This window comes from Gymnodraco acuticeps, unplaced genomic scaffold (genome assembly GCF_902827175.1).
Source record: "Gymnodraco acuticeps unplaced genomic scaffold, fGymAcu1.1, whole genome shotgun sequence".
Lineage (NCBI taxonomy): Eukaryota > Metazoa > Chordata > Actinopteri > Perciformes > Bathydraconidae > Gymnodraco > Gymnodraco acuticeps.
Genome location: NW_022990037.1, coordinates 35,497 through 55,001, shown reverse-complemented (window position 1 = coordinate 55,001; position 19,505 = coordinate 35,497). Strand labels below are relative to the sequence as shown.

At 42.7% G+C, this 19,505-nt stretch overlaps 1 protein-coding gene across 2 annotated transcripts in view; it reads right to left on the bottom strand.

Moving 5' to 3' along the window:
• The window catches only part of ago4 (argonaute RISC component 4), a 28,974-nt gene that overhangs the window by 9,248 nt on the left and 221 nt on the right, over positions 1 to 19,505 (bottom strand). Inside the window, exons 2-11 of one of the 2 annotated variants that reach the window (XM_034215128.1) lie at positions 12,501 to 12,675; positions 12,118 to 12,238; positions 11,205 to 11,383; positions 10,815 to 10,951; positions 4,494 to 4,628; positions 3,377 to 3,464; positions 3,085 to 3,232; positions 2,565 to 2,684; positions 2,277 to 2,438; positions 38 to 186 (exon numbers count right to left, since the gene is read on the bottom strand). In XM_034215128.1, the coding sequence (XP_034071019.1) occupies positions 38 to 186; positions 2,277 to 2,438; positions 2,565 to 2,684; positions 3,085 to 3,232; positions 3,377 to 3,464; positions 4,494 to 4,628; positions 10,815 to 10,951; positions 11,205 to 11,383; positions 12,118 to 12,238; positions 12,501 to 12,675 (1,414 nt within the window). The remainder of the gene's footprint in view (positions 1 to 37; positions 187 to 2,276; positions 2,439 to 2,564; positions 2,685 to 3,084; positions 3,233 to 3,376; positions 3,465 to 4,493; positions 4,629 to 10,814; positions 10,952 to 11,204; positions 11,384 to 12,117; positions 12,239 to 12,500; positions 12,676 to 19,505) is intronic. The other variant, XM_034215129.1, reaches the window with a different exon arrangement.

Below are 19,505 nucleotides of genomic sequence, written 5' to 3'. Positions count from 1 at the left end.
TGCACAAGCCTCATGATAACATGTAAAGTTGACTTACTTTAGCAGGTCCTCTCGACACTGTTTCTGCGGCGCGAAGCAGGCCACCGCCCAGACCTTGATCTCAATGCCGGCGTAGAACTGCTTCCCCCTCATGTCCCACACGCCCTGGTTGGGCGTGGCCACAGTTTTGTTCTGCGGAGAGAGTCCCTACTCTCTTAGTCAATCTACCGGGTATTTGAGCCGATAAAACGGGTAGTACAGCCACTACTGTTTATGTTCAATCCCATAAACAGACAAACATAATGCATTAAAGCCCACCCAGCAGAAATAGACAGTATTAGCTTGACCAAACTATTACACCCCATTTAAAGGCTTCAAACTGCTTTTACTGTATAATGATTTTGTGTGTTGCCAGGTTTATAGAGTCTAGGTTGGACACTGATATTATAGCATCGAGAAATGCTGTTTGTATTGCGTCCAGTTGTTAGAGCTTCAGGAGTCCTGACATGAGCAGCAAACAGAGTAGTGCATCTCTTGGAAGACGCGTCATTAGGTGAGTGCTCCTGCTTGCACTGTGGTTGTGAATACAAATTGAGCGCAGTGGATTTCAATTTAGTTAACAAGATTTGCCAAAGGCCATTAAGGGCTTTTATTCTCTGAAACAAGGCAACATAATGAACTACTTGAGTTGTGTGCCAAGAAAAGTTAAGAGCTTCTCCATGTCATTACAAGATAGTCTTCAGAAGATCTTCGGCAGCATTAAAGTTGCAGGATGTCTAACTACCTAACAAATTACAGACTGTCAAAAAAAGAACATACTTCTTCTCAGTGTACAGGATGTTGCACATCCAGTCACTTCAGGCAGTACTCTTTTTTTTGAGAATACTTTGATGGAACTGTTTGTCTGCCAACATCAGCAAGCCATTTTAAAATGAAAGATGCATTTCATTCATACCGAGTGATCACAGGAATGGAAAAGGCTCTCAGTCTGCATTTAAAGGCATTTCACTGGAAGCCGATTAGACTCCATATCCCAGCAGGCAAGTCGCCAAGAGAGAGCGTTGTGATAGGATCTTGGGTAAATTAACCAATAGCCGGATTTGAGCTTGGCACTGGAACATAGGAGCTTTTATATTTTACCAAAGCAAAGTTATTCTGTAATTCTGAGAAATTAGATTTGATAATAAACTGGAAAGAAAAAAAGGGAAAAGCCTGGACCATTTTTCCCCACAGGGGGCAATAAAGTTTCATCTCATCTCAGCATCATCTACCGCTGCCTCTCAATGGGGGGTTATATTCCAGCACTTTTAGTATTTTATTTGACTTTTCAGATAGGATATTAAGTCAAACAGGCTTTTGACACGAGTCTTTTGGACAGGTTTTAAATTTAATAGTGGACAGCTACAAGTCTCTGTTCAACACACCCATTCTTTTGTCTAGATAAAATGCTCGGTTATGTCTTTTGTTTACATGAAAGACGGATTTCACATTCAGTGAGTAAACCTCAGCATTTTGCAGTGACTTGCTCCTCATCTCTATTCCTTCACTTGCAGACAGACACTACCGAATGCTAAAAAAGTTCAAGGTTTTACAGGTCTGCAAACATTTAAGTTGAATATTGTATCTAGTCAACATCTGAAGTCATACACTGTATTTAGAGTTGTGGATGAGAAGTCAGAGGAGAAGAGGGTCCTGTAGGTGTTTTTCCTTATTCTATATCCTTTAATGACATCCTCAAATTTGACTTCACGTAGGAAAAAAGGACTCAAGAAAGGTTTATGTCATGGCCCCCTATTCGAAATATAACAACTTCCTTTCTGAAAAACGAAAATCATGTTTTGTCCAACAAATTGGCATGGTGGGCGACTAAATAGTACAATACCCATGAGCCTCCACTGCTGTTGCTATGGAGAAGGAGCCAATCAGCAAAATTCATCTCAAATTCAGTTGGCATATAAAGCAAGTCAATTAACAGTAGGATTCATAGTTCAAATCTCACATTTCATTTATGAACACTTCTCTCGCTTTGCAACGCTACTGTTTGAGGTTATATTATTGAGGTTATATTATTTAGTAAATGGTATAGCCAAAGTATTTTAATATGAATTAAAGTATTTTAATATGAATCTTTCTCCATTTTGTTCAGTAATGCGCTGCTGAATTGTGTACATCATAAATGATCCACTATTTCTGCAAGCTTGGACCCACACCCATTTTCCCAGCATTCACCCTGATGCCCCCTGTCCAATCCCAGTCAGTCGAGCTCCCCAACAGTGCCGCCCCACCCCGGTACTCACCCTGCCGCAGTCTCTCCCTGTGTCTGTACTGACGCGGCCCCCGTACTGCAGCATGGGTGCAGGAAGGACCCTCCCCGTCACCTCCGTCATGTCATTGTGAACCACGATGCCAAATTCCTTCAGGTAAGGGTCTGGGCCCCCAACCATGCTGTTACTTTTGACCTGGAAAACGAGAAGAGGTAAGGAAAAGAATGACACCAAAATGGGAATGACAAATGAGTAAGGACAAATGCAAAACAAGTTGATTTGTCCCTTTATTCAGTATAAAGAGCTTCAAATCCCACTCACCAGTCGGCTGATCTCTTCTTGTCTGTCGGGGGCGGAGCGAGCTGTAGCTTTGATCATGGTGGACGTCTGGTTGTCTGTCAGTTTCTTGATACATCGCTGGCCTGCTACTATGTTACAGACCTAGAGAGCAGGAAGACACATTTCATTAATCCACCTAATATCAATTATTTTAAATGTCTTAAATCAACTTTAATTAGATACCATACAAGCAATAAGATTTTATATAAACTTGCTCTGTGGATTTATTGAATTACTGATAAACCACAACTCAATAACTCATTTCTATATCTCCGTAAAGGACCTTTATCTTTGAGATCTTGGAGCTACACCCGGTGTTGTTTTATTGTGTTTTGTATCTGGTTGTGAGACTTGTATGAATGCATGTGTAAAATGGAATAATAGCCGTTCCTTCGACTCCTCATAAAATAAATGAACAAATCAATTTGCCAACAAACAAGTGTTAGTCGACTAAAAATGTCTTAAGTGGAGGACAGCCCTTTAAGAGCGGCCTGTTTCTCACCTCCAGGGGAAGGTAGGTGTGCTTCTGTTCCTGTCCTACTTGCAGACAGGGTAAATGTGGATATTTGAGCTGCAGATTGTACTTCTGCTTGAAATACTGAGCTACGGTACACTCCATGGCTTGGCCGTTCTCAAGTTGTAAGGGGAACCTGTGAAGGAAAGGAAAAAATTATTAAAGTTGCATAATTTGTAAATATTGTACAATTCTGCGACTTTTTAATTGATAAAAGTACACACACAATGTGTCCTGTGCTGACACATGAAGGTGAATAAAGTGATGAGAAAGCTCTTACGTTTGGTGGCTGGCAGGTCGTCTTGTCACGTTGCACACACGGTACTTCCTCTTCATTTGACCACAGTGTGTGACCTCAACTTTCAAACCTGTGTAAAATCAAACAACAACGGTTACAGAGGCATGGGGAGAGGTGCTGCCATGTGACGACTAGCTACAATTCGAAATGTTAAGATGGTGTAACTGTGATCTTTTAAATTGAGCAGGCTGGAATCGCACTCGTGTTTCTTTACTGTTGCTTTCAGGCCATGATAAAGACAAATGCTGACAAGACAGCCCTTAGTGTAACGTACAACGTGTATAAGCAGATCTTTATTTTCCCTTTACACATTTGTTTCAACTTGGCTAAAAACAGAAACCAGAGGAGAATTTAGAGAGCTTACAAGTGTCTGCCGTAGAACATGTGGTATTGAAATGTCACCCTCTCAAGCATATATGGTGCTTCTGTGTATTTGCAATAACAGAAGTAAATACCAAAGAGAGACTGAAGTTTTCAGAACAACTTGGAACGCGAGTATTTTCTTGTTTTAAAATCAATTGTGAGTTAAAAGCCTTATTCAGGAGATTCGCTATGAATACTTGTGTTAATCGCATGTATTTGTGATTTGAGAAATACCGTCCTTTGTCACCGAGGTTAAAATCAATGATTTAGAGGCTTTATTATTATTTTAGCTACAGCGTCGTTTTGGCAATGAAAGTCTTAAGTCTCAGGCTCCTCCAGCAATGCAACAATAGACATAAAAGTGCAGGCAAGTTGCAGGAATAAGAGAAACACATACAAATAAGAGATTAAGATGAAGAAAATGTTAAATTAAATATTGTACAGTAGAGTAAATACTGTATATGGATATGAAATACAAATGTTTAGCATTGGTAAAGGCTTAGCTGTGTGTATTGTGGTGGGTATACAGTATTATTATGTATGTGTGCAGGTTTACACACTGCATCAAAACAAACACCTATCTGTGAGGAATCTAGTGAGGAATGTGATGCAGAGTGAGTCACACAAGTTGTGTTTATAATGTCTGGAAACCTTGGCCTTTTTTCTATTTTTGGTAAAGATGTTGCATAATGTGTGTGTGTGTGTGTGTGTGTGTGTGCTGGTATTGAATGCTCACCTCTTATTTCCTTGGTGAATTTGACCCGCTGCGAGTCAGTGAGAGGTTTGGTCTGTTCGTTGATGTTCTGAATATCTAGCACCTCGCACATGAACTCTATCACAGGCTGAGCGCGGTAGAAAGCTGTTGCTGACACTGAGGGGAAGAACAGATATGAAAATGATTCAGCAAATTAGGTACAAATGAAATAGTACAAGCAGCAGGGTGGGAATTTCACAACGGCCACGGCCGTCGTTGCCCCGCACTTTGGCCGTGATGCCCTGTGAAAAAAAAAATGCAATTCACGGCCAAAGTGGCCTTTGTGCCCCTGTCAAAAGTTCCAGTGTAAACAACGCTAGTGAAGTCATACTAGAGCGCGCAGTAGGATAGTCCCGTGCCTGTGGATCAGAGCGATTGCTCTGCTGTGATTGTTCCGTCAGAAATGCCTGTAGGGGCCCGACAGCCTCCTCCTCAGCCGCGGGAGCAAGACAAGCACAGGTAAGCAAGCGGACCAAGCTGTTTTGATATGATTTAACTGAAGTATGTGGTAGTATTTGAAAGGACTTAACATTTACGTGTTTATAGAAAGTACTATTGATAGGTAATTACCATTGTATTAGCCTATTTAAAGTCGACTCGTTACATTTTGTTATGAAAACTAGCGATAGCTAGCTAGTTTGGATAGCGCTAACGTCTTCCCTTCAAGGGGTCTACATCTAGTGTTGCTTCTACAAGCTAGCAGATAGCTGTCACCTTTGAATCTAGTATTTTTCTTGCTAAGCGGTTTTGATATAATACATGACTGACTTATGTGGTTTATGGCTGAACTTAACGTATACGTTAAAGAAACACTATTGCTATTCAGCCATTTGTAAAACGACTGGTGTTGACGTTAGTGCTACACTTTTCAGTCATGTTGATTGACCAGCGTAATTTAACCAAACGGCCTTTGTGCCCTGTCATGTGGCCTTTGTGCCCTTAAAAAAAAAATGTGAACGGGAAGGCCAAATGGCCTTGCCCCTAAAATGACGAAATTCCAAGCCTGACAAGCAGACAACATGAATAAATAGAAGTGTAAACCAGTGCTTGAATTGGAATGAAAAAGGTGCCAGTACTCTAAAATCAGCAACTTTTTCAAGTCAATTTTATATATACAGCCCACAAACAAGAATTTGGCTACTATAATGCTGGTGGGTTTGTCTCTTTACTACTGTATATTTTAGAAAGGTTCACTGTACTTAACATTTTTTATGATAGGCAGCGGATATGGCTAAAGCTCAGTAAGGTCAATATTAACTGAAAATATAGCAATCAAAGTCTAGATCTTCTGCTGAAGACACATGAAGCAGAGACCTTTCAGGTGAGAGCCCCTCTGGTGGTGTTCAACATTAATGACAAGGAAACAAAGCTCTGGTCAGAAGCATTTTTTATAAAAAGCTTTAACAAAATTAAGTATTTCTGTACATTTTGAATGCAATCGAACTTTCCAACTCAGAAAACGAAAAACGAAAAAGTGCCAAAAGTCTTCTCACATGGCTGAGCTGCTTTGCAATATACTTCACCACTGAAGAATACAAATATGTATAAAGTAAACTATGATGCAATCTAACTTTCCAACTCAGAAATATGATAAAGAGCATGAACAAAGAACATGTAAAAACAAATGCAAAATTTGCACAATCTAAAATGAGAAACTGTAACTGCAAGTAACAAAGTCTGAGCCATGGTAAAGAGTTACATTGAACACCAAGCTGATCAGATAACTCCCTGGTTGGTCTGAAGTCCTTCTATCTCCAGGATCTGTACAAATCGGCACATTATGCCAAAAGTCTTCTCACTGGGTGAGCTGCTTTGCAATATACTTCACATTGTTAGAAAAGGCTCCAGAAGGCCTTGGGGACATCAGTATCAGGGGCTGGAGCTGGACAGGCTCTTTCATCAGCACTTCTCCTTCCCTTTGCCAGCCAGGACCTCACATACTGTTCCGGATTGAACTGTCCTAGTGATGGTCCATTACATTTAATGAAAACCAGGCTGGACAGTCGGCTGACAGAGAGAGCATTCCTTTTTGCAGTAAGGATATCGTTCATGCAGCTGAATGCCCGCTCACACTCACTAGTGGAGACAGTGATGGTTCGGACTGCTTTCAGTAGAGGCTCCATGGCAGCAGGTGTACGGGATGCCCTGGTTTCCTTGTATTCGCGAAAGCCCTGAACAGTCTCTCTTCTGTCCACTTTCAGCACTTCGCACAAACGTAGCACCTCTACGTCCCCATACTGTACGTCTAACTCCTCTTCAGGCCAACTTCCAGGATGGATAACTTTCATGTCCTGGATTAGCTGATTGTCCCGGGCCTCCCGGCCATGTAATGGGATTTCTCTTGTGCTGACATGAGAGGAGGTTGTGGAAGTCATTCTGTGTCTCAGATTCTCTACCATACTGCGGAAAAACTGACCTGCATGAATCTGTACAAGCCTGCCATTCTCACGCAGGGCAACACCCTTGAAAGACTTCTCAGCTAGAGCTGTATGAACTGTAGTCATGTGTGGGCCAGGCATGGTGACCATGGATTCAAAAACTCGTATTTCTCGAGTTAAGAGCCTATCTGCTGTAGGCAGTGTCATCTCTCTTTTTTGGAGTTGCCGAGAGAGGTCGCTGAGCTCTGTGAGCGCATCGTACATCAGTCCCAGATTGCTGACAAACGTTGCAGATGTGAGCACATCATCCAGGCCCTTGTACTTTGCTCTATCTCTGGAATCCCTGCTCGTGTCGTTTGCAGCATTTGTGAAGTGATCATGAAGCACTCGGTAGTTTTCCCAGACTGCTCTGACGCTCCTTTCACTTGAAGCCACCCAGCGGATGGACAAAACACGCCCTATCACCAGGAGACGCTGTCCGACTGCTTGCGCACACTGCGCTAACTGCCTCTGATTTTTGGGGGAGGCATGGAACAAGGAATAGAGTTTGTCAAAAAAGATCTGGAAATGATTGAGCCCTGAGACCTCCTTGACCACATCCCCAACTGCCAGCTCTAGACGATGATTGGAGCAGTGCCACACAAACAGGCTTGGGAATTTACTACACAACTGGGTAGCAACGCCTGTTCTCTTCCCTAGCATGACTGAAGCCCCATCACATGCAAAATAAACGAAACACCGACCTAAAAAGTCCTCGTTAAAATCTCTTCCAAGACACTCCATTAACGCCTTTGTGATGTCATCAGCCGTTGTTCCATCCAACTCGATCAGCTCCCAAAAAAACGTTTCGGGCTCAGCATCAGCTAATGCTGAGCGTAGACACACAACAAGCACCGTTTTACCACTAATAGTGGTAGATTCATCGACCAAAACACAGAGTTTTCTTTGGTTTTCTGTAATGTCTTTTGCCATTTTTTTCTTCAGCTCATGAGCTATGTGGTCGATGATTTCGCCACAGGTTTTATTGGAGTGCAAAACCCTACCCACGTCCAGCCCATTCAGTTTCTGTACATTCAAATCAATTGGCATGTCTGTGAATGGCCGGCTATGTTTGCCAATTTTATATGCCTTTCGAAAAACTCTGATAGTGGTGTCTAATTCAGATTTATGCATAGACTGCACTTGATGTTGAATAGTTTCACGTGAAGCAGATGTAAGGATGTCAGCAGCTTTTACATGGGCTTGTGATTCTTTATGTTCTTTGATTTTTTTTCTCAGGCTAGCTTGTTGTTTGCCCTTGTCAACACCGAAATGAGACACTGCACACTCACCCCATTCAGTTGACAGTTTCAGTCCTTGTCCAGTGTGTATTCCCAAAGATTTGACATCTCTGCATATCCGACATCCTAGCTTCTTATCTTTAAGAAGGAGCCATGCATTGGTCTTGCAAAAATATTGCACCTGGTCCGTTGTCCAGCAGTCAGGTGCATCGCTTTGCCCGGTGTTGGTGGTGGCAGTTGCGCCAGCAGCAGCTAACCTTAGAGGCTCTGGAGGAGGCGGCGGAGCTAGTGCTAATGCTAATGCACTAGAACTTGGAGCAGGAGGATCAACCAAAGAAAGCTCCCCATCAGACACAATTTCCAACACAGGCACAGCATTCTCTGTATTTGAAGTTTCTTCCGGCGACAACCGCTGTCTTTTTGCACTTTTATTAATCCGCGCTAACATTTTAGAAATGCTAATTTGTGACGTGACTTGCTTTCCTTCTCTCGGGGGCGTGCCTGCTCTGTTCTATCACTCTACATAGCCACCCACTGGGTGGGAGTTGCACTGCATAAACACAACACACGTGCATCTAGGTATGTAAATTGTAAAGCATTAAAACATGGTTTTACTAACAGTTTTCAGTATGTTGTTACTTCGGCATTATTATTATTATTATTATTTTGAAACGTGTATTACTATTAAATCACGGTCAAATAGGTTAATTTTGACATAGTCGTTTCCACCACAGTATTTACATGGAGAAGATAAGCCCCGCCCCCTCTCCAGCACGTTCTGTTTGAATGACAGGAAACAGCTGACAGCCGCTGTGAAACTCCAGCGGTTAGAGCGATGAGAATGTCCGTTCGGCACCTCATGACCATCTACTGAGTACCGGGCGGCTGTATATATATATATGGATGTATAATAAGAACGGCGGGAGAGTGTTGAGTACTGGCACGGTGCATGAGTACCGGAGTACCGCCAGCATGCCGGTACTGAGCAAGAAGTGCCGGTACTCCATGGGTCAGAACCAGAAGTGCCGGTACTGCGTACCGGTGAGTACCGGCCCAATTCCAGCACTGGTGTAAACCACAGAGAAAGGCTGGCCAAACAAAAAATGGGGAATGAGGATGTAGCGGCAAAAAAGAGCTTTATAAAATGTCTTGTAGCCGTAATGAATGGGCCAAATTAACACATTAATAACATCCACTGACTGCTAATCTTCTTTCCACAATATAATTAAGTAGATACCAGAAAAATAAATCACACATCAGGAGCTTTGTTTGTAAAGTATTCACAGTAGACAGTTTGTCTCACACCTATAAACTACACCTTCAATCTCAATTAAAAAGAATCTTAAAGGTCCCATATCATGGCCATTTCTACTGATCATAATTCCATTGTTGAGGTCTACTAGAATAGATTTATATTCTGAAATGTTCCAAACTCACATTGGTTTCTCATACAGCATCTCTGTATAGTATGTGTATTCACTCTCTGTCCTACACGGCTTGTTGGAGCTCCTGACCCCTCCCCCCTCCCTGTGAACCCACTGTGCTCTGATTGGTCAGCTCGCCCACTCTGTTCTGATGAGTCCACCACCGTTACAGCGGAACATCAGTGATTATGTGTTACAATGGCGTTAGCAACCAGGAAATGACACCAGTAAGGACAAACAGATGAGAATGCTGCGTGGGGTCTGGGTGCCGTGTTGGCGGGATGCTGCGGGGCTCTCTGCTGTGAGGAGGGGACAGTGTGAGCTGTATTACTGGTGTCGTTTCCTGGTTGCTGCGTGGGGTCTGCGAGACAGCGAGACATTGCGAAACTCAGACTGAACTCAGCCTGAGCACCATGGACGCGGGAAGGGGGGGTGCTGAGGGGGCTGCAGCACCTCCATCTGCGAGGCTCCACTAGCACCCGCACCCCCAAACGCGGCGCACCTACAGTGTAAGCTCGCCACATTTTCGTCGCTGCGAGGCTCCAATAGCGCGTGACAGTTTCAGGGCTGAGTGTGTGTGTGTGTGTGTGTGTGTGTGTGTGTGTGTGCGTGTGTGTGTGTGTGAGGAGCTCCACAGATTGGTCCATTTGGGTATGGTCACGTCACTGTACCCAGGAAGAAAAAGAGAAATCTCCAACGAGGCGTTCTGGGGCAGCACAGACAGGTCTTTTCTGTGTTAGAGTTTTACTCGCTACAGGGTGTACTTTGAGGGTTTGTGACTCTGCAAACCGTTTACATGCAGAACAAGCTACATAACACAATGGGACGGGTAATAACCGGAAAAGCATGACATGGGACCTTTAAAACACCAAAAAGCATGATAGGGCAACTTAAATGAGTGTTCAGACCAATAACACTCCTGTGGTAAAGAAAAGGACAAAGTAATGCTGCTGCGACTTGGAATAAGTTACAGATTGATTCCGGTCTATCGGAGCTAGTCTCTTCAAGTGTTTGAAAGAAAATGTCTAGTTTTATTTTTGTCATGCTATGATCTGAAAGTTCTCTCTGTAACTGTAATTTGTTTTTATATCTGAAACTTTGTTTAATGTGCTGCTGCTTGTCTCGGCCTAGGAAACTTTTAAAAAGAAGATTTAATTTATCTCAAAGAGGTTAAATAAATCTAAAATTAAATCACATCTGAAGCCCATCCGCTCCACTTACCATCGATGTTGAGCATCATGTTCCACATGGCAGGACGGACAGACTGATGGAAACCAAACCACACCTCCCTGCCTCCACCCAGAGGATGATAGTAGCCCTCCGGAGGGGAGAAGAACGAACGCCCCACAGGAGTATACCTGAGCGCACAAAGACAGCAGTTTGAATAATGAACCAATCCACAGAAACTCAAATATCTCTGGAAAGCAGTGCCCCTGTAATCAATCAATCAATCGCAGGAAAATGCAATTTCATCGTAATATAATTAGATCTCGGAGACGCAAGACAGCAGGAAATTAAGTAATACAGACAAATAAGAGATAAAAAGCAATAACTCTGCCAACAAATGTGGAAAATGTGATGTGTTGTGGGAAATGTTATGAGTGTCGGTACCTCATGGAAGGCAGGTGCCGCGTGATGACATCTAGAGCCTGGACCGAATCTTCAGGGACCTCGTTGTGACCAGACAAAGCTTCCAGCAGATTCTGAAGACTGACCACCGACACCCACTGCAGAGACACCTTGAACGTCTGATCTTTCCCCTCACCCGGCAGAGTCACCTCCAGATCCACCTGAAGAGGGAGAGGAAAGGGAGGGAAAGAAGACAAAGTGAGAGACCAATAATTAATGTTTGGAAATGGATTGGAGAGCAGGTGACAGGGAGAGATTGAAGACAAAGTAGATAAGGAGATCAACACAGAAGGAGTCCTTAAATAAGTTTGCCTTATTAACATAGATGTCCAAACCTTACATTATCTTAGCCCCACAGCTTTCAACAAATAGAAAGAAAATGGGGAAAGTGGACCTAATGTAAAAGTGGTACAATAGGAGGCAGATTTTACATTTGACTCTGCTGTAACTAAAAAAAGGTTAAGATGTTATGGTTAATGTCACTTTCTATCTATATTGCAATGCAAGTATTTGAATAAAAACAAACCATTAAAAAGCCTGACAAAGCTGCTGTAAATGGAACAAGTACGAAAACGTAAGACCATTTAGATTAGAGCTCAGTCTAGTAATAGTCCAAATAAATCAGTACTGCAGCTCGTGGTCCAGCCTTTCTAAGCTGATGCAGCAGCAAACTTCAAATCAACCTGTTAACTCTCAACGTAATCCACTGAAGCCTGCCGCCTTGTGCTCAAAATATGGACATTTATACGGTGCTTAAGTTCAATTAAACCATTTCTTTCATTTTACTTTTAGAGACAATTGCGTGTAAACGTCTTTCTAGTCTGTCTTTTAAAGACACACAAGTTCATCTTTGTAAATGCTTGTGACACGAGAGTCGTGTGTTTGAAATACCAACCCTGTCTCTCCCGATCGGCAGAGGATGTGCCGTGTACATGTTCCTCTTCCCATCGTAGCCCGGCTGTCGGTCTCCAAAGATCTGCATCTTGAAGTGCCGGACCATGGTGTCCACCACCTCCCTGGAAGACAGGTACAACAGGACGGTGAGACAAAAATACATTTCTGGAGACAACATTTATAAGAAATGATCATCGAGTTTTATAATGCAATAAAACAAGAAGCTTATTTATCTTAATTTTTAGCATATAGAGCTTCTGGCACTTACGAGACAAGTTTCATCATGTGCAGTCTGTTATGATAGCTAAAGATGCTATTTGGATTTAAACATTTTTATATATTTAAGACATCATGTGCATTTTGCTGTTGTTGGTGGGTATTTACCTGTTAACCCTTCGAGGCCGTTTCTCAGGCTTAATGTCGATATCATAGTGATAGACATCAATCTTGGGAATCTGCACCTGGAAGTGGTTTGCCAGGAGCCGGATGGGTTTCCCCACCGTGCCGAGGCCGGGACGCCGCGGAGGCTGGAACAGAGAGGGAGGAGGGGCCGGCGGCCCTGGAGGAGGCATAGGGAGAAAGAAAAGAAGATTGTGAATCACCACAGTCTTAGAGGTAAATAAGGACTTTAAGTGACATGCCACTGCTTTGCATAAGAATACCTGAAACAACTCTTAAATGTTAAATGAATTCCACATTAGTCATTACCTCCTCTTAGTGAACACTAAACTTTAGAAATGCATGGATTCCTCCCCACAAAAGAAAGCTTCACATAAAGCACTTTTGGCATTTATTCTGAAAGTGAACAAAGGTGGCGACACAGAGTGTGTGACCTTATCCCAGCAAGAAAACGTCATCAGAGAAAGCATAATGTGTGTGACGCAACGCAAATATCATTGCAAACCATCTCATCAGTGACACCTGCTTGAATGCACTGAAATGGTCTCACAGACCCGGAGGCGCAGATACACGTCTTGATTGATCCAGGACTCTGGCCTCTGACCTACATGGGTCAACAAGGGGGATGGCGAAACAATGACCTCCAATTATCATTTGGGCACCGCCCCCGCCAGCCCCACCCAGACACACAGGGCACCCACCCCCTCACGCCGAGACAAAGACGGAGCTCCTCTCAGACAGACAGCAGCAGGGACATATGGAGGGGTGACACACAGGGTCTGGGATTACCGTTACACACACACGCACATATCACACATTACATAGTGAATACACAGGTACCTAATGGCGCGTTTCCACTGCAGTGGGTAGCTCGCTTTAAGCGTGCCGAGCGGGGCCCGTTTTTGGTTGCGTTTCCACTTGGCCTAGTTTTGGCCCGGGGCTACTTTTTCACCTTTTTTCTGGCCCGACTAAATCGTGGTTCTAGGGCCAGGAACAACCAGGCTGAGTCGGGCTGAGTATGCTAAACTAGAGAGAGAATCACTGGCAAGGGGGCTACAACTACAACAAGATGAACTTATTTGACCGTGATTTAATTGTAATACACGTTTCAAAATGATGCCGAAGTAACAACATACTGATACCGGTTAGTAAAAACCATGAATTAATGCTTTGACAAGTCTGCAGACAGACGGCAGGCGAAAAACCTTTTAAAATGCGTGTTTTCTGAATGGAGCTTGGCTAAGCTAACGTTATATATGCTCCGACCGTCCACACTCACAACAACGGCCTATACAGACATAAATAAGCCAGCGACTGTATTCGCCATGACACAGGCAGTCTGTGGTTTGTACTTGTTTAACTTTTGTCTAGTTTCTGAACAGATATGAAGAGCTGTGAGCTCTGAGTGCTAACAGCTAACGGCTGTGTTGTTTTTCTGGGGCTCTCATTGAAGATGACGTCACGGCTCCGCCTACACTGCGTTACTATAGTAACTACCCCAGTTCCTAAACTGTAATGGAAGCGCAGCATTAAAGTGAGCCGGGCCTAATAAGGCCTAACCAACCGAGCGAGGCCGAGCGAGGCCTGCAGTGGAAACGCGCCATAAGACAGGTGTGGGGCTTATGAGGATTGTGTTGTAGCACAAAGTAAGAGCTGCAGGCTATGGGGAACAAAACACCTTGAATGCAGCCTTCAGTTTAAATCATGACATATATTCACTCAAGATCTCAGCTTTGACTAGAATCAGAAACAGGTCTGTTGCCAAGTAGGCATACGAGGAATTTGCATTCTGTATGGTGCATACATAAACACACAAGAAAAGGACCAAAAAATGTAAACATAAGAAACTCTTTTACACATAAACCCTACTTGTTTGCAATGACATGGATGTAAAGGAGGCAGCGTGATGCCATCTGTTTAATTTATTTTAGCAGAGCATCCTTCAGAGGTATCTTTCAAAGAGGAAACGTACGGAGTTAATCTTTGCTTTGAATTTTGGGACTTAATATATATATATATATATATATACAGACAACATTAAAACAACATTGTGATGGTGGTATTGAAGGAGGTTGGAGGAGGCCGCTCACAGCTTTTGTTAACTGACAGCTCCTCCAGAACTCTACGCTCCCACGCGCTCCAGTTAGCAAGTGAAGCGCGAGAGCACGGACAATCGGGACCCTCCCCATCGCTTCCTGAGAACACGCTTCCTAACATGCCCTGTTCTAGCGTGGGCCCCAAATCACCTCCCCTTGCCCTCAACCACCCACTCCTCCATCACCCATCAGCTTGATTGTATTATACTACCATTCGGCTTTTCTACATCATTATTTTGCTCACGATACCAAATAAGAATACATTCGTGGCATTTTTCTTTTCTTCATCACGACTTGGATTAAAACCCATTTTATGATTCACTCCACTTTGTCCTACTGGCCTTACCGATGGAAACAAAAGGTGCACAGAGAGCGCCGTTTGTATAGTTCTACATTATGCATCACAAGCACACTAAAGCATTTCAAGTGCATTGCAAGCCAATAGTATTTCAAGTGCATAGCATAGTGACTAAAGGGAGCTATACAAGCGTAACACAATATTCTGTTTTCGGTTGAATGTACGTAGAGTGGAGAATTTTTTTTTTAAATAAGTGCAGTTTGATAAAATATCACAACCTCAAGCTCCACAAAAAGGACCATAGAGTTGAGACTAAAGCTCCTTTATAGTCTGACCTTTCAAAAGCTCATGCAAATTGCAGAACTGCTGTGCTCAGGGTTTCTAGAGGGATTTTTATCTTTTTAATGCGACAGAAAACGTAAATGATGACCTTTTCTGTTATTTTGTAATTTCTACTTTTATCTTTAAAATAAATGTATCCATGCTACTGAACTAATACTAAGCTATCTTTGGGTCTTTACTTGCTGTAACACATGTACATTTCCCCTCTGTGGGACGAATAGAGGTATTCTGATACAGATTTTTATCATCGCTTCATTTGACATGCTCGACAACATGTCAGAAAATATTGAACATTTGCTTGACCAAGAGGCTAAATGCCCAAAATAATATATATATATATACACACAAGGATCTATTCACAAGCAGAAAATAATATATATTTAGCAAAGCAACAAACAACACATCTTCTAATGGTTACAGCTCTGGATCATACCATTCAAAGTATGAAAGTATGGTGGAACGAGTGGACAGGGGTTTCCCTTTATCTCTGCTGGCGTACATTTTGCTGTGTGTGAGCAGCAGAGAGAGTTGGAGGTCTTCCTCTTCCACTTCCACCAAAAGCAGAGCTGTACCTAAATATAGCCTCCTCAGCTGCCACACTACTACACTTGGATATGCATGTGTCTCAACATAAAATGTCTGAACTCATCCTTCCTCCACTTCCTGTCTGCTCACCACAGCCAACACCGCCTAACCAGACTGAGGAGGGAATGATTCAAATGCCAATTATTTAAGTTAATAACTTGTTCAGTTTATAAAATGTATTTATGTCCTCAAGCCAAAGGTAATGTCTTCAAACTGTTAGTCAGACAGACCGTCCAAAACCCACACATAATCAGTTTGCTATCCTTTAAACTGAAGAGAAGCAATCTATTCACATCATCCTGCAGCCAGAGACAACATTTGTCGAGTTTGCTTTAAAGATAACAAATGAAATAATTGCCTAAAATATCAACAACAACAAATCTATATATCAAAAGACTTCTTCAGCTGTCTTTCTTGTATCCTATATAACAAGAGTATCAAATCATCTCACTTGAGAAGCTGAAACCGGAACATGTTTGGCTCTTTTCTTTAAATGATCATTCTATCCATTGACTAACCAATTACAAATGAATCTTTTCAGCTCTAACTAAACATAAAAACTAAAGATCAAGATTGCAAAAACCAACCAGCATGGGTATGTAGATCCAAATAAGGTAGTGTTTGGGGTAAACGTTGGGTCACTTCAGTATTTTGGAAGAGAAAAAAGCACTTGTCCTACATTCATGTGACAGAGAATATTTCAGCAGACCAAACTGTCAGGGGGGGAAAGATGCGCCCAGGCAAGCAGACATCAAAAGATTCACCAACAGCCCCTAATATGACAAAATTCATGAGGAACGTCACATTAAGATTGAGGCCATGCAATATCACCGAGTGAAACTTAATCAGAAATGTAATTAAAGCTACAAACATTTTGTCCAGAAGACGCCAGCTCCTAAGTGATTTATTCCCTGAATACTCACTTCTTTCTTTGTCACAAGCATATTTTGATAAGAATGTATGATCTTTATGCCAAGTGTGTTTATACATTACTTAAGCATTGAAGCATATTGAGTTGATTTGTGAACCATTTTTCTAAATAAACATTTGAATAAGATCTAGGTATCTAATTTGGAATCCTGCACACTTGTCAAAAGTCACATTTGAACAACTCATGAAGAAAAAGAAAGCTGCCAACATGGAATGATACTTCTTCTCTAAGTGACACAGAGCTGCAGCTACTTTGAGACAAAGAGGAAGTGAAATGAGCTTTTCTTGGCGCGGAAGATGACAGAGCCAAGCAAGTGTTTCTGCTCCTTATGTAATCCAAGAGAATCTTTTAGCTCAAATAGACCAACAGATTCAATAAGCAACACAACATTACAAACAAAATTCAAGATGATTTGTTACTTTCCACTGAGTGAATGTATACAAAGATGAAATTGTGTGTGGTGTACTAACATTAGAGGAGAGAGGTGTTACTACTCGTGCACTGTAGGGCTTGTAATGCTATGTGTGTCCAAGGTAACCACAGTGAGATCAAGCAGAGTCGGCTGGGCTTAAACTAAGCAGGAGGAGGATGATGATGATGATGATGATGATGGCCTGGTGATGAGTCAGAGACTAACAGCAGGGGAGTGTGCTGACGCCTACACCTGCAGCCACCTGATCACAATACTACGCTAGAGGAGGCAAAAAGGACCATTCACAAGAAGGGAATATCTGCCACTCAGTGAAGAGAAGCTTAATGTATAGCTGTAGCTACAGGTGCCACTCATTTCAACTGATAGACCAGAAAAGATATATTCTGTAATCAAATAAATGTCACCTCTTCAGTTCATTTTCACGTGAATGCATTCCTTGACTGGCAGTGGATCAGCTAAATAACACGCATATCCAGTCTATGTGTAATAGCTCATGATGGGATTAACGTTAAACATACCTACATTTGAGCAGTTATAGTCTTCATTCATTAACCTACGGGCTTTTGCCTTTTGCCACCAATCGATGCGTGTGTGTATTCATGCAATGGAGTCACACTTTTCCTAATAATTGTGAATTTCTTGGTCATGTGTAACATTTTCAGCGTCAGCGGGCTCATCTTCGCATCAGTTCACGCCCCCTTGAGTTAACTGTTGCCTCTATTTACGAATTTCCCGTGACAATATGCGTCAGCTGCATTAAGTTTGGATTTTAACATCACTTCAACTAAACAGAACAAAATAACAGGTTCAATGAGCTGCTCTGCGAAGACACCCCAGACCTACATCACTCACTGTGACACACTACATGATGGGGAGCTTTCTAAAGAACTCCAGCCACAAGTGTGTCATTCTAACAGGGTTTGACATTATCTTCAGTTTGTCGATGCACATTTAAAAAGCACTACAGCATCCTTTCTTGTAATGCTTTGCTAGACGTACAATTAAAAGTGTGATCGTATTTTGATCTTGTCAAAGTGTAATGCATCCTAGTCAAGGCAATGACTGTCTGAGAATAGTACTGCTGTATCCCTGCTTATCATTACAAATGTGAGTAAATAGTGTGTACTATAGCAAGCCTAAATCCACACCTTGTAAGGTAAGAAATTATGAATGACTAAAAACTATAACACCAGTCCGCCCTGAAATATCATAGATGATAATTGATGGCTTGCACTGATTATGGTGGCACTTACACCTGTGGGTGGTTGTACACTATTGTTGTCTCCTTATAGTCCAGTGTGGTGTTGGCATCTAGCTTATACTACCACCTCTCTTACAGAGCATGTGGACAATGTGTGTGGACATGCAAGCGGTTCAATAGCTGATAGCTGCACTTAATTCGTTGTGTGATAAGGGCTAGTTTCACCATCAAAATGAGGAAACGGTTTGTCCATGTTGAAAAAAACAGTCATTTTGCAATAAGAATGCATTGTATCACTGGGTGTTCAGGTGTATGGCTGCCATATCTCCGCAAGCTTTATCATTTGGTTACTGCATCGCTGCAAAATAAGTGCCTTTGTTATCATATAGGGGAATATTATGGAGCTGGCCTGCAGATCTGATCGATAAAAGCGCCATCCATCCCTGCTGGGCTCTCATACGCATGGCACTTTAACCAATGACAGCCTCGCATAAAACCAGTAAATTATGAGTCACAAAACATGCTCCTTCAACGCTTGTAACGTGCGTTTATTTTGTTTCCCACCCATCGCTGTCATCTAGTACGGAGGGCAGCCCGAAGAGACGTACTGTTCCTGATGGCGATGGTACAAATGTAGATGGTTTCGCAGCAATAATTTGATACAGGTAGCATATTTCGACGTTATTGTGTGGTCTTAGTGTAGGAATTAAGTCGTATTGTGTGAGCAAAGACAAACACGTCGAAAACAAACAACGTAAACACACTACGACGCGGAAGGGAAGGAAGGAAGGTCCTGGTTAAATCCCCACTCACACAATGCCAGCTTCGACACGACGGGCAGAGTGCTTCAGAGAAATATAACCGCGCAGACATTACTGAATAACCGTTTTTAAACACCAGCCCTCCTCGTACATACACAAAACGTGGCTCCCGCTCGGTGTAAATAAAGCCCGACACACATATACAGCGCAAACACACACACGGGCTGGGCCTCGGTTTGTTTTCCCGTCAGAGCGTCAAGGCCTCGCTGCAACCGGGGCCCCCAGTGATGCGACGCATTTGCGCAACACGCTCCCCACACACGGCCATCTCTCCCCGCTGCCT